The 16101-nt window shown below is 43.3% G+C and overlaps 1 protein-coding gene across 1 annotated transcript in view; it reads left to right on the forward strand.

The window, feature by feature from the left end:
• Positions 1 to 16101, forward strand: part of zmiz1a (zinc finger, MIZ-type containing 1a) — a 137468-nt gene that overhangs the window by 104750 nt on the left and 16617 nt on the right. The window contains exon 7 of the mRNA XM_019863990.1: positions 13291 to 13426. Within this exon, the coding sequence (XP_019719549.1) occupies positions 13291 to 13426 (136 nt within the window). The remainder of the gene's footprint in view (positions 1 to 13290; positions 13427 to 16101) is intronic.

Genomic DNA, 16101 nt, shown 5'->3' on the forward strand with positions numbered 1-16101 from the left:
GAAGTTGATAACACAATTAATCTAGTATGCACATTGATGTGGATGTAAAAACCTATCAAGGCTCCAAAGCACAGTTGTGCCTTGAGTCGAGTTTAATGCTTTACAGTACAAAGCTCAAAGACCTCATTTATTCTAAAATCAAATCCATTTTCCCCATTGAAATGAATTCAAGTGCCATTAATCCGTTCCAGGCCCCCTAAAATGCCACCTTTTTTTAATGTTTCATCTTTTTAAAATAACAAAAAAGCACCATTTTACAAATTACAACTAAACATAATACGATTTAGCAGAGAGTCGCACCACACTGTAGTCTTCATGTGTGCCCTTGTGAATTGCATTAGGAGCTCTGACTCCAGCTCAAGTTGAACGTTTATCCACCTGGTTTGTTCATTGTGAGAGTCATTCTCCCTACTCCTTTCCAATGGTTTCATTTTTTTGTGTGTGTGCGTGCGTATGCGGTTGGGTCAAACAGAGGTTTATCACAATCGCTATGTTACACCAACGCTGTGATGAAGTCATAATTACTGTAATTATTTGTCTGAAAAATATTCTTAGGCCACACATATAAAATCTTTTATCCATTTTCAGTCTACTCGGTCTTTTCCTCACCCTATTCTTTTGATTCTATTATTTATGAATGAAGAGCAGTCAAGCTTTCCAATAGCTTTTTTGGTCCATATGAAAAGAAAACGAGTTGTACATTGTAGCACTTGAACAAAAACACTCAGGCAGAGTGGCTGTAAAATGTCGATTAATATGTCCAGGAGGGCCTCAGTTTCTGACAGCGTTTTGTTCCTCGATATAACGAGATATCACGAGTGAGATCACCCAAACTTCTAAAAGGGCACCAGAATCTTCAAAAAGGAAGGAAAGATTTCTGTTTTTTGAAGAAAAGATTTCTGTTTTCATTGCAGTAATCCACAACGCAATTCAGTCTTTCATTTACCGCTACACAAATGCACAAAACAAAGAAGAAAATCATAGCAGTGCGTAAAGAGCATTCAGATAACATCAGAGCGTGTGGGCTAGGATTAGCATTGGCAGCTGACACCGCCATCAACAATTTATGACATTTTGTGCTTGAATGTGAATTATAATATAGTCTAACCTTGCCACTTCAACTGCACAATTACACAGAATCTTCCATCTACTCTCAAATTGAAATGATCAGAAAATCTTTTTTTTTTGGGGGCTCACCTTATTTATTGGATCTCATTTTAAGTGATCCACGATTTCCAAATATTGTTATTGTAGCCGGTGCGTTCAAGAGCCATGAGAGAATGGCAGAGATTATTCTTCTAGCGCAATAACTGCTCTTCCCCATCTCCCACCAGCACGAATACACAAATATAAAGTCCACAAATACACCCAGGTACCACCAGAGTGAAGAGACTCTACACTGCCGATGGTCTGGTGGTCTGTGGGATTAGCTCATTGTTCTAATCCATAATCCCATGAACAGATTTTCAGTATCTGCCGTTAGGTCAGATTGCATTAGAGCTATTAACAAGTAGCTTTAATGTTAGCGCATGTGCAGCTATCATCTATTTTTTTTTTTTTCAATTTTAAATGTATTTTTTTTGATGCCGCTGCACTGAAAATGGAAAAAAAAAAAGTTGATCATCTTCTCAAAAACTGAAATCGACGATGCGGTCACTGCTCCGCTATGGAGCAAACATCCGCGACCCCGACAGATTTATCTGAGAAGTTCAGGCAACAAATCAGATTAGGTTCATAAGGGTCTGTTCGTAGCAACCCTCCGAAGGGCACCGGTCATGATAAAGCTAATTAGCCAGAGCGTGTTCTATCCAATTGTTCCAGTTACATCACTTAATTTTTTAAGTGATGTAAAAAAAATCTCATGACAGCTCACTGGTTCATAATTACCGGTTTGTAGTATTGGTGGACCAGACAGGATGTCACTCCTGTTGCCACTTGCCCCAGTGGTAAGTATGAATACAAGTACTCACATGTGAGTACTCACCTATACCGAGTGCCAGTGCACGATAACGCCAATACATCTTTAGGTCAGTCGAATATGGGAAAAAACTTTTTTTTTAATTCATTGCAGTGTGTTGTACTTAAAATATCTTGTGTTCTTCTAAAGCCTTGGTAAAAAGCATTCGCTCAACGGACTGCTATTACAGTTTTTTTTTTTTTTGGGAGGGAGGAAGGGGGTGATCTGCATTTATTTCAGCGTTTTTGTAGTTTTGAACATGAATTGACACGCTGAGGATTAACGGCAGCTGTTCTTGGAATGATAGCAACGTTTAATGTTTAAGTCCGAAGCAGGCTGCGGCTTGTCCGTTGCTCAAAGTCGAAATGATCCTCTGAGAAGTTCACAAGACGTACCCGCTGATCGCATCTCACAGAGGCCGCCTAGTCGTTCTTTTGGGCTGCTTGGTGCGCCCTTAGCCCGCGCCAGCGAGGTAAACAAGCGCTCAAGCTGTGTCAACAGTGACTGAAAACTTCCAGGGTGCGGCTGTGGAAAACGCTTTCACACACACACACACAACAAAAGTGGTCCACCCGCGCCATCGCTGCCATAATTCAGCAGGAAGTGGGCGGAAGATGATGAACAGATCCCCCCTTTACTTGTCTGTCTTAGGTAGCATGCTGTACAACAGGAGTCAGAAACTGATTTTTTTTTCCATAAAAATACCAAAACGCACAGATCATTTTTAAACATGAATGAACAGTGTCACATGCACAAAAATGCATTTCGATTGCATTATTTAGAACCTGATAAGTAAAGTCAAATTGAATGTCAGAATATCTTCAGTTAAATGAGGCTTTATCACTAAATCCTCATCAGCACGGCGAAGCAACTGCATGTTTAATTTTCTTCCTACGTTCAAATCCCATCTCAAAACCCACCTATTCAAAATCGCATACTCAATTTAAATTCATCTCTTCTTTTATTATTTATAATTTTATCTGTGGTTGTATTGTTTTGTTCTTGAATGGAAAGTGTCCCTGATTGTTTTGAAAGGCGCTTATAAATAAAACGTATTATTATTATTATTATTATTATTATTCAAGGGACTCACACCAGCCTTTACTTTATGTTCATTTTCATTTTTAATTCTCATTCTCAATGGGGGAAAAAAATTGTCATATTTATGCACAAACTAGATAGTAGAACCTGCTGAATGTTTCCACACTTTGCCTTTTAAAATAATGATACATCCAGCAGGATGTATGAAAATATTTCAAATATAATTTTGCCTTTGCGTAGTCAGTTTTTAACTTTACATCCATTTTCTGATCCGCTTATTCTCACATTTGTCGCGGGGGTTACCGCAGCCTATCCCAGCCATCTTCGGGGGGGGGGGGGGACACCCTGAACTGGTAAAATCTAATAAGAACTCACTGCGACTTTTTCATCATCGTTGATATGACGCGAGCTTTTCAAGCCAGTAAATCACAGGTGTCAAACTCAAGGCCCGGCGGCCAGTTCCGGCCCCGCCAGGTCATTTTATGTGGCCCGCGAAAGTAAATGATGTATGTCGACTTGCTCAAATTTGTACCGAAGTGTCACTTGTAATAATAACGTGAATATTTTGCAATAATTTTGTTACCCTGTTTACACTCGATTGAACAAACTATTATAATTGACCGATTTCAAAGCTAGTAATCTATTAATTTGTTGTGTACAGCCGAATGGCTGATTTAACCATTGGCCTGGCCTGCATATTACAGCATTTTCATCATTTTGGCTGGTCACTGTGAATTGCAAAAATGGAAAAGGACAGAAAAGCGATCATGTCTTTTTAAAACGACAGGTTTTGCGTTGTAGCTCAGGAGCACTCAAGGAAATGTGCTACATTCTTTCATACGGACCCGATCAAGATGGCAGACTTTTTATATTTAATTACTACCGAGGGTAAGAGCAGTGCACTTAATTATTAACATCTTTATTTTTAGCTCACCGGCCTCTCCTGTGACACCAGCTTTGCTTTAGATGATGAAACCCGCCCGCAACACCAAACTACCTTTAGAAGTTCACGATTGAGTTTGTGGACTAAACACTCATTAGCTGCTCTTCCAAGCCCTCTTGGCTCCGAGGGTCCTCGATCAGTCGCCGGCTAATTGGTTTTGCTTTACCCGAGACGCCCAACCTGGCGAAAAGGCGCCGCTTTGCGCATGCAGGACACTCGTCTTGTCAAAACCGGATGAGCACATGATTTCAATCCCTCTTTTGTTCAGGGGTTGACTGATCTGGCACCCACACCTCAGGACTAAGCCGCCTTTGCCGCCAACCCCCATGCCCCCAGCCGCCATCCCTCAGGGGCTTTCGGCACACCCTCTTCAAGTAAAATTGCTGTCTAACAATGCTCTCCTTGTTCAAGTCTGCGTGGGATATCGATGACCGAGTGTCACACACTCTCACTGTGGCAAGCATCCCTCCGCTTCGGTTGAGGTGTGATAGCGGTGACAGGTTGGGCTTTCCCCACCCTCACTCATCCTTGGGCGAGTCATCGCTACGCCGGGTTGACTTTTGGGGCAAGCGAGGTTGAACTCTGATTCAACCCGCAACGTTGATGTTTTGTCGTATTAGTCACGAGGTGGCGTCGCGGTGGAGGAAGACCTGTCACTGTTAGATCAGAATCCCCGGCGTGTGCGACCTGACTAGTTGCCTGTCTTTTGATTGATCGACACCTTAAGCCCCGCCCATTGCTGCGAGTGAAGCTGTCAGATGATGTATTTATGCAGGTGCTTTTTCTCTCGAGGCATCACGTCAAGACAGAAAGGGGTGAGAAGCGCCGCAATATCTCGTCCTCGCTATCTCCGCTCCACTTTGCCGCTGCTTGCTGTCTTTATCTCTTGACTCTCATCCTTTCTCGTCTACATCCCCTGCCCCCTCCTACCCTGGTCTATCCTACAAGCCACCCACCCATTAGCGCAGAGCCCCCTGCTCTGATTGGATAAGCCGGGAGGAACCGGGAGACTGCCTCTGAATAATTGATGCGCATTGTGCAGACACCGGACAAGGGAAACAGACAGATCAGAGAGCAGGAGAGGAGAGTGAGCAAAAAAAAAAAAAGAAAAAGTAAGAAGCGGGGGACGAAGAGGAAGTCATGAAATAGAGTGATAAGGTGCAGGAAGTGGCCAAAGCTCAGGGAGTTTCAACAGGAGACACGTTGCGCGGCGACCTGAATGGGATGACATGTGCACGGGTTGCGTTCAGATCAGGGTAAGTAAGTTAAGTGCGTCTTGTTGTGCATGAGTGCATGGAGCAGGCTCCCAAGTTAGATTCGCTGTGACCGCACCTGCCTTTTTTTCCCTCCATGAAGCTTGCTTATTAGTCTCGATGTGGAATTGCAGTGCTGTGCGTCGGCATTCTTGCAAATGAGTGGCTACTATTGACCAGGCTGAAAGAGCGGGATCAGAATGGATCAGCTGACCACAGGTTGACCTACATGCCGCCTCGGGGGTCGTACTTCTATGCGTACACGTTCAGGAAAGCATGCCGGTCGAGGCTTATTTTTCAGCTCCGAAGGGTCATGTGATGGAATGGGCTTGCGGTTGTGGCGGGTCGAAATGTGGCACAAATATTCTGTGATTTGGACAACTTCCGACTTGAAGAAATTTAAAAATGCATGACACTTAATATCTTGCAAGCTAATGTGTGTGCAAAGTGAGGTTTAGTCTCGGGTTATGGTTTGTCTCGTTGGCTCCGAGATTTATGTGTGCTAAACAGGCCGCAGTTAAACGGTCGATAACCGAACTGACTAATTGCATTGGGCAGAGCTTACATACTGAAAAGCAGACAAATATGTCAATCGCCAAACTTCAACCCAATAGTGTATGTAACATGTTTTTTTTCAGTAGCACACTAAAAGTTACTTTTTTTTAAGATATTCAAGATGTCAGAGTTAAACCCCATTGAGGAGTGAGTCTCGATGTGAGGCAGGGTTCTAATCGTTTTGGATTTTTCGTAATTGTTTTTTTTTTTTTAATGTAATTTTTTCAAATTCTAGAAGTAGTTAGTTCGCTTTTAGAGTAAGTTTGTTAGCTTTTATATTTTTGTCAAAAATGCTTGATTTTGGTTAATTTTTTATTAGTTTTAGTGTTAGTTTTTTTATGTGTTTTTTAGTCCAGAGCAAGATTAAAACAAAAGAGCACTAAGTATTGTGTAATAAAGTAAAGGACAATTCTCTTAACGGCTGTTTGATGACAAAGACAAAAAGGAAGAACATTTTGACTAAGTGTAGTAACACCAAACTTAAGTTGTAGTTTCCAGTAGTTTTTATTTTTGAAAAGCAATTTTGTTCTTACTTTCTTTCATGAACAGAATTTTGTTTTGTTTTTTTTGTAGTTCTTTCAGTATTTTTTTTTCCGCTATAATAACCTAGTTGTGTGGTACGAGTACTATGCGCAAAACATGGACTCCCTCAAATGGTAAGACAAATAATTCCTGAATTAAATGTTCAAACTGTGCATCGTGTTACAGTAGCTTTCACTTTTTATTCAAAGGCTGTACTTTCAGTTCATGCAGTGAATTCCCTCTTTTCTTTAATTTGTCATTGTGATTGTGCCTTTTCCGGACATGACTTCCTTCAAGATTCCGATTCTTGAATCTGTATAGCCTTGTAGCGCCAGCTGTTGCTTTGGTGCGTGTTACCGCGGATCGTCAATGGCCATTGTTGACAACAAAGTCATTTGTTTGTCCCCAAAAGTGTTTTTTTACATTTTGTTCTAGTGTAAGCCTTATGTGAGTGATGTCATAATCATTCCAAAACGCATCTCTCTTAAAGGGGAAGAGCACAAAAGGGCGACCGGGCCATAAAAGCTCTCGCTGGCCATTCAATCAGCGTTTAACCTTAAAGTGGACAAGTTCATTAGCAAACAATAACACAGTTTCGCACTGAACCGTGTCGGAAACTATTACACGGCACCATTTGCAACTGAGGGCGCGATGACTTGCAGCACTTCCTGTTTGAAGACACTCGGGGTGACCTCCTGACTCACTGGTGACATTTTGACGGTGAACTTGTGCGGCTCGCCGTTGTTTTCGTCGCGGCTTTGACTTGTGAATCATCGCCTCGGCCGGCCGTCCTCGGCGCCGTCCTCCCACCTGAAGGAAAGGAGCTCAGTTTGACAATGTGCGGATTGAGTTGGTGACTACTGCCAGGCCAAACCAATGTCAAGTATTGATAGCTGTGAGGATGGAACTGTCATTGCCTCCGGCTAAGATGCGTCATTTCTTCCGCTCATCCCCTCCTGTCTTAACTGTAATAGCGCGGGAATGTCATCTCATTTTAATCACGGTCTTATGTAATTGCACTTTTTTTATTATTTCTTTCTGCCCCCTTGTGATTCCCTTAAAAGAACAAGCGTGTGGTGGTCATGGAGATAAGTCGCATGTCTGCTTATAATTAGCCATGTGATATTTATTGTGGTGGGAGAGAGGTAGTGGGGGGGCTGTTCATGGACGATAAGAGCTTCTCGTTCACTCTGCCAGTGAGGTGCTTCTCTCTCCCGGCGTGTCCTGGTGTTTACTTGCTTGACATACAGTTTTGTACACAAGAATCCGATTCTTTTGAGTCCCCTGTAGTCGTGTGAGGCGTCACAATGGTTTGGTGGTTAGCACGTCTGCCTCACAGTTAAGACTATTATTGTCCATGGGTGTCAGCGTGAGTAGTTGTTTGTCTAAATGTGCCTTTGCGATGGGTCCGGCGAACAGTCCAGGACTAAGGCGTGTTTCGAGAATGATCGATATGCCTGTGGCTATTAGCTGCGTGAAGGTGTGCGCGGTTTGGAAATCACTCACATGCTTCCTTGTGGAGCTCTTGAGTCAGGAAGCATGAACTGAAATGAAGTAAGCATGAAATAAATTGTGCTTGTGGGCCAAGTAAATATTTACAATCAGCAAATCAACACTAAAGTGTTGTAAATCCCCCTTGTCTCCATGCGCGGGTTAGCATAGAGACAAGATAGTCGAAGCTACTATTTTTTATGGTGTTAGCTGACACAGTGACGAAACCGCTTCGGCGTGCTTGTTACAATACAATACGATTCACTATCGCTGTGTCATTGCTAACGTTTGAAAATATTCAGCTTGAATTCGATCAAATAAACAAATTCTAATGTTGTTTTACTCCATTCCCGTGGATGCTTCAGAACGTATAACTGTATTCCACGGTCTCCACTTGACTGCAATCATCAGTTTTCTTGCTGCCCTCAGTCTTCTCGGGAAAACAATTCATCCCTTGACCGCATGGAAACATGGCATGCATTGCTAGAAATGGCAAATGCAAACTTGCACACGTGTGAGCTCAGCTTGTTGCTTTTCCTTCATCATGGATGCTGAGGTATAATACTCCACAGTCTCCACTTTGCTGAAGCAGACCATTTTTTTTAACCAACCTCAGTCAATTCTGGAATTAAAAAAAAAAAAGTTTCCTTAACACATGGAAGGTGGCATATACTGCTGGAAAATGCCCCAATAAACACACATTCATGTTAGCTTTGCCCGTTGACATGCTATATGGCGTGTCTGGAAGTTGCATTAATATATTCCACAGTCTCCACTTTTTTTTGTTTGTTTTTTTGTTGCCTAAACCTCACCGCATGGAACATGGCATATACTGCCAGAAATGGCAAGACCAAACACGCACGCAAATGTTAGCTTAGCATGTTGCTATGGTTAGCCGAGTCCATTGCTGTATCGTACTCCCCAGTCTCTACTTTGCAGCAGCGGCCCGTTTTTGTTGCTGTCCTCTGTCTCTTCCTGCATAGAATGTACATCTTTATCCACATGAGACATGGCACTTACAAGGCTTAAACAACTAGAATTGTCACTAATTAATATGCATGCTTATATTAGCTTTGCCTGCTGCTGTGCCTTGCCTTTAGACACTGCAGTATAATACTATACTCCATAATCTCCACCTGCAGGGATCCGTTTTCATGCTGGCCTCAGTCTCCATTTTGAATAAACGTTGACGCCACCCCTTTAGCAAGAAGTAAACGTAACAGACATCCAGTTTCATTTTTTGTTGTCATGTCGTCGAACTGATGCTTCGCCCACTGCCCCAAACCAAGGCGAGACACCGTGCAGTGCGAAAAGGGCATCAACCTGCCCTGATGCCACCCCGACACTACAAACAGTTGCACTGTGTTCATGCTGATGTGTGTCCCTCTGCCCCGTTTAAAATGTGCAATTTGAACCCCACAGAAACCAGCACCTGCAGGAGATGTCAGACTGACTCAGGTAGAGCTGCTTTCTCTTCCTGGCTGCAGTATCTCTTGCCTTGTGACATAAACATACATACCCTGGTGGGTAGGGGGTCCGCCCACTCCCTCCATCGCCACCTGTTCTCTGTCTAGCATCCCTCCATCCATCCTCTTCCCCCCCTCTGTGCGCTCGTGTCTGTTGTCCTGCCAGAGGTCACGGATGAAATTCACTTCAAAGGTCCTACCAGTGCTGTAAAATGCATTTTTTTTGGGAGACTGCACATCTTAACAAGTCTTTAAAAGGTGTTAGTTGTTTCATTCCGAGCCTGGTTTCTGTCAGCTGTTCAATTTGATGGCTGAACAGAGAGGAGGCGGAGCAGGATGAGGGTGGGGGCATCACTGCTTAAATGGCTTCCATCACATTCCCGCAAAAAGCATGACTCCCCCCTCCCTCATCCACGGGATTTTATTATCCCTTCATTCTGCATAATATTTAGCGCCCACGCGGTGTAGATTTACCTGCCAGTGTTTTTTTTTTTTTTTTTTTACGGATGTTTCCTTTAATCATCCCACACATTGTCTCTCAGGGCTGCATTGTTTGTTGCTGCACATTTTCCATGTAGTCTTTTTACTCTTTTGTCTGTGTTTATCGGCACAAATATAATAGAGCCGCATGCACTTGTACGTGTTTTTGTTATCAAAGCTCATCACCGGCGCGCTGGAAAATAGCGTCATTTGAGGGAAGGTGCGAGCACAGGCACTGCCGCCCTAGCGAGAAGAGTGGGGCACACTGTATGTGCATATTGTTGGATTTCAGATTTCTGTCCAGCCCAGTTACTGTGATGTCCCAGCTACTGCCATTTTGTTTTGGGATTTCCCACAATCCACAAGAATAACTATTTTTAACATGTACATACATGTAAGTGTTTTTAAATGTAAAAAAAAAAAAAAGAAAATTTTAACCAAATCAACTGTACTTTTAGCTCTCGGAAATGTGTTTGCATGCTGTCATGCGCATGCCAGAACAACAGGCGGCGCTGTGATGCTTAACCATACGGCCATTTTATTTAGTTTCGACTGAAAATGACGCGTGTGACGTTACAAAAGCAAAAATCACGCCAGAAATCAATGCAAATACAAAATGCAAATACATGTATTTTGTTTTTGTACTCTTTTGGAAGAAGAGGAAGACAACTATAAGGTCACCTCAAATACGACTTTCTCCATTCTGCTTTGCAAATGTTATTGTATTTTTATGTGCCCGTCTGGCACTCTGAATAATTATGCATTTCTCTGGTGACTCAACGTAAAGAAGCATTCTCACCTCTTGTCCTTGAATATATGGATCTCATGTGGCATATTTTGGATTTTTCCTTGCAAGGCTTTGCCTTTAAATTGCATATGCGCACATTGACGAAGCAACTGTCAAAGGCGGTCGACCAGAGCTCAGTCATTATTTCTGGAGGTGCATTGTCATAAAAAAACACACACTTTAATGAGTTATAAAGGCCTTAGAGCCCTAAAGCAGGGCTTATTTCCCGGCTGCGCATCCCGTGTTAAAGTGAATCAGTCTCAAATGCATTGCCACGTGTTCGAATGCATCACTGGACTCGGCTAACTTGAGAAAAAGCCACCGATTGCTAGCCAGCGATAAGTGCTTCCTGTTATGATTGCGCAAAGGCATTTCCTCTGTGACGTGTATCGGGAATGCGGAGGAGAAAATTACATTGTCGAGTCGAGCCAATGTTTATTTGACGTTCATGACATTGTATAATCAGCATTCGACAGCAACTTTTGGCGCGGCTCCCTACATGCACAGGCGCTCGTCGAGACGTCATCAAATAACATTGCTTGCTGCTCAATCAGAAAGGTGTACGGCGAGCCTGCAAGTGGAAATGGGGACGGAACGCATCCTGGAAATTCAAGCCTTGTGACGTGAGCAGACGATCTATTCCCAGATCTCTCCTGTTGCTCTATTTACTCCCAGCCAGCGAGCGTTTATTCTTGTGTACGATTATAAATTGGCCTCTGAAAATGATATTTACACACCCGCCACGATGCCGCCTTTCTCTCATTACGCAATGGTCCCCCCCCCCTTTGTACTCTCATTTACTCTTCTTATATTTATAAGACAAAAGTCACTGTTCAGGATGTCGGCTTGCATTCATGAGCATCGGTCGTAAACTGCATCTGGACGGCAATCAATAACCATAAGGGATTTTGTGTACGGATTCTTTTTATAAACCAATTCAAGTCAACCGTTTCCTCAGTCATGATGTATTCTTCCGCCACTCCGTTGCTTCTGTTTCTGTTGAAGTCCTACAGCCTGACTCTAAAGGCATTGTCATTTTTCTCGTCACTGTTCTTGCAGTCTTGGACTGGCTATATGTCAGTCATTAAATATAGTAGCGCTGATGTCATTCAGCTTGATGTAACTGTCACGACCTAATTTGTAAATCTAACCTATCTGGAGGAAAAGGTGGGTCATGGCGCTTTGTTGTTGACTTGGTGGGTATTGCCGAGGTTTGGGGTCGGGAGGGTCACATAAATTGGATTTAACACGTTAGAAATGATCATGACGCAGCAACAGTATTTGGAAAAATGACATAGGATCGCTAGAGCTTCTTCGGAAAGTTAAATCCGCTAACATTTGTAACAGTTTTCCTCATCAGGACAATACGAGATGAAAATCCGGATCCACGCTCTCTTGTTGGATCATTTCAATCAAGTAAACCTTTTGCTGAGGTGGAAATTCACGACCCCAGTAGCCCTTCTTAAAAGTTTACATTTTATTTTTGTCCTGGCGTAAATTGCGGACTATGAAAATAACCACGACGATGTTGTAACACGCTAAGTTATTGTTTTGTCGTATAACTCGCTCAAATTTCCTCACTTCTCCATTCTTCTTTCCAATTCTTTTTCTTTCGTGGCCTGTTTTTTTTTTCTTTTTTCATTCGTGAAGAAAAGTAACGCCACCTTTTTCCCAAGCCAAATCTTTTTTGTTGGAATGCAGGTGTGAATGTCACCATACCGTATGAGGCAGTGGTGTCGGCAGGGCTTTTAACACCGGCGACTGGGAGGTGAAGACAAGGCCACACGCTGCGCTAACCAAATATGAATGCATCCCCCCCCTTCGCTCCATTATGAACGACTCGTGGCTTTCGTCGTTTGCGGCAACTGGGGTGGGAAAAGTCATGAGTCACCGCCGCTTTCCTCTTGAGCCGGAGCGACAGCAGCGATTGGCTTGCAGCTGACGTTTAAGTCGAAATGGCGGGTTACTAGCTTGGAGAGTCAGCGGCCGAGTGCGGAGGTGGTGATTTAGTGGAGAGATAAGCGGCGCGTAATAGCAGGGTAGAATCATTCCTCCTAAATGAGAAGGCTTGACGCTCTCCACCCACTGGGACTTTCTTTCTGCCCCTTTTTTTTTTCTTTCTTTTTTTTTTTTCCTTTTGGCTGTTTCACACTTATTTTAAACACAATGTTGGATTTGAGTCACTTTGGTTTGAGCCAGGAACGACAAGATGAGTGACACATAGTGAAATTGTGCTGTCGTTGTTGAATGTATTCGTATTTTGATCTTAAATATTATCCACAGTACATTTTTTACAATTTTTCAGTCATCATTCATGTATATAGTGTATACAGTCTTGAACTGGATTTATTTTGGGCCAAATTCTAGAAGACTTTGCAGAGGGGGGTACATTTTGGTCAGAATCCCTTTAAAGGTACACATCACAGAATTTGCTTTGATGGTTTGAGCCGCTATTAATTAAACAAGTCCGCCCCTGAATCATATCGGTTTTGTTTTGTGAGCGTATATGAGCAAAGCAGTAGCCCCCTAACTCGAAAAACCAATAGTTTGCCTTCCTGAAGATCTCGGCTCCACTGAGTAACAAGTTATGTGAGGTGATTAAAGCGTGGCATAAGACATCTGCACAGTCGTATATTTCGAGTCAGGCCGCCCTCTCGAGGCTTGCGCAAGATGACAAGACATCGAGGGAAACACTTGAGTCCTGGCCGCCGCAGTACATTCTGGGAGTCTTAACTCATATGTTGTGTCCGTCTGTGTGTGTGTGTGTGTGTGCGCATGTGTTGTCGTATTCGCAGCCCTGCTGTCGTCGTGGTGCGAGGAGCTGGCTCGTCTGCTCCTGGTGCGTCACCAGAAGAACAGGCAAAACGAATCGCAGGGAAAAGTGCCCATGCAGCCCAGCATGAACAGCATGAAGGCCGGCCTCACGCACAGGTCAGTGTTCATCCCCGAAGGTGGCACCAAATAAAAGGTTCACCTGCGCAATCCAATGAGATGGAAAATGTGCCTTTATAAACATCAGAATATTCACTTTTGAGTGACAATGGTCTTAAAAAAAATGTGTGGATTATTGTGATTGCACCAAGAGGTGTTCAGTTTAGGCAGTAGACGGAATACATTTGGCTGATGATTTATAATGTGGCCACATCCAACAGTCTACTCAGTACCACGGGTCACTCGGCACGACGCATTCTTGCGAGGCAGCGCTTCGTACAATACACTCTGTGTAGGTGGCGCAGGCACACATCACCCCGAAAAACAATTAGTACTACCGCATTGAGAACTTCCTTGAGCATTGAAATAAATATCTTCAGAAGCAAACACTCCTGGTCTCGGGGTGTGCGTCACAAAAACCAGTTCGATAGAGTTTTTTGATGCACGGGGCGCAAAACGAATCAAGGGTGGTTGGATTTGAAAGTGGAACGATTCCATTTGGTTCGACTCAGCGGAGTTACGATTCGATTCGATGTGATTCGACTCTTTCAAGAGGGTATAATGTACTGATATAAGCTGTTTATCTCTGCTTTTTTTATTTTTTGACCGCAGCACCCAGCTTTATTGCGCTCCAAAATGGCAACCTCCAACCAAACCTTAAAAAAACTTTTAGTGGTCAAAGGCTGCTTTCTCACTGCGACCCTTACTTATTTTTTGCCAGCATTTCATACGATTTCCTCTTTAAAAATTGGACTGAATGATGAAAACGGACTCCACTTCATTGTGCTCTCTTCCAGGAAGGGCTTCATTAAACTATTCTGTTGAAGTCATTGCTCATGCAGTCTTCAAGGACACACAGGATTTGCATTTTTTGGAGTGCAAGGCAGAATTACTTTGAAGGGTGCTGAGCAGATTTAAGGAGGGGTTGGGACGAGGGGGGGGGACCAGCAGGGAAGACTTAAGTAATGTTTTTGGAGAACATTGTGTGCTCATGACACTCAATCAAACAGGAGGGTTGAAGTAAAACACACATAAAAAGAAAAGAAAGACAGCCGGAGTTCACCAAGATTCCTGCTTGGAGTCTGAGAAGGATCTTTGTTGTAATATTGTTCCCGTTGGAGGAAATATTGAACATGTCATTCATCTCGAGCTCTAACCTCAGAGAGAAAACAAGCTCTCGTCCAAAAATAGCAGCTTCTCCTGCACCCTGCGCTTGGCCACTTGCCTCTCAACATCTGGTTGTTTATTGTAGGGAACCCGGTGCTCGGATTGTTTTAGATGGGAATGCCTGGCATTCCGAGCCATCGGGACAAATCCGAGGCGTTTTTCAACAAGTCATGTTGAGCTTTTTCATTTTTAAGGGAGGTGGTTGCATATCAGCACATATTCTGGAGCTGAGGCGTTTTTGTGAAAAGCAACTTTTCATTGCCCAACACTTTTGGCACCACGACCAAAGCAGTTTCCTTTTTTTTTTTTGGATAGATGTGTTCCTCTGCCGGCCGGCTCTCTATTGGCTAGATCCCGTGTGTGTTGAAATGCCATGATAGTTTTTTTTTTTTTTTTTTTCCTTTTGGCTGTTTCACACTTATTTTAAACACAATGTTGGATTTGAGTCACTTTGGTTTGAGCCAGGAACGACAAGATGAGTGACACATAGTGAAATTGTGCTGTCGTTGTTGAATGTATTCGTATTTTGATCTTAAATATTATCCACAGTACATTTTTTACAATTTTTCAGTCATCATTCATGTATATAGTGTATACAGTCTTGAACTGGATTTATTTTGGGCCAAATTCTAGAAGACTTTGCAGAGGGGGGTACATTTTGGTCAGAATCCCTTTAAAGGTACACATCACAGAATTTGCTTTGATGGTTTGAGCCGCTATTAATTAAACAAGTCCGCCCCTGAATCATATCGGTTTTGTTTTGTGAGCGTATATGAGCAAAGCAGTAGCCCCCTAACTCGAAAAACCAATAGTTTGCCTTCCTGAAGATCTCGGCTCCACTGAGTAACAAGTTATGTGAGGTGATTAAAGCGTGGCATAAGACATCTGCACAGTCGTATATTTCGAGTCAGGCCGCCCTCTCGAGGCTTGCGCAAGATGACAAGACATCGAGGGAAACACTTGAGTCCTGGCCGCCGCAGTACATTCTGGGAGTCTTAACTCATATGTTGTGTCCGTCTGTGTGTGTGTGTGTGTGTGCGCATGTGTTGTCGTATTCGCAGCCCTGCTGTCGTCGTGGTGCGAGGAGCTGGCTCGTCTGCTCCTGGTGCGTCACCAGAAGAACAGGCAAAACGAATCGCAGGGGAAAGTGCCCATGCAGCCCAGCATGAACAGCATGAAGGCCGGCCTCACGCACAGGTCAGTGTTCATCCCCGAAGGTGGCACCAAATAAAAGGTTCACCTGCGCAATCCAATGAGATGGAAAATGTGCCTTTATAAACATCAGAATATTCACTTTTGAGTGACAATGGTCTTAAAAAAAATGTGTGGATTATTGTGATTGCACCAAGAGGTGTTCAGTTTAGGCAGTAGACGGAATACATTTGGCTGATGATTTATATTTGGATTCTATCAATCAATCACAATTGTGTCTTCGCGGTTGGAAAAAGGTTTTCAACTGCTACAAATTGTTTCGGGGGGGGGGGGGGGAGTGGGCCAACCAAACAGGC

Source organism: Hippocampus comes, unplaced genomic scaffold (genome assembly GCF_001891065.2).
Source record: "Hippocampus comes isolate QL1 unplaced genomic scaffold, H_comes_QL1_v1.1 scaffold57, whole genome shotgun sequence".
NCBI classification, from domain to species: domain Eukaryota; kingdom Metazoa; phylum Chordata; class Actinopteri; order Syngnathiformes; family Syngnathidae; genus Hippocampus; species Hippocampus comes.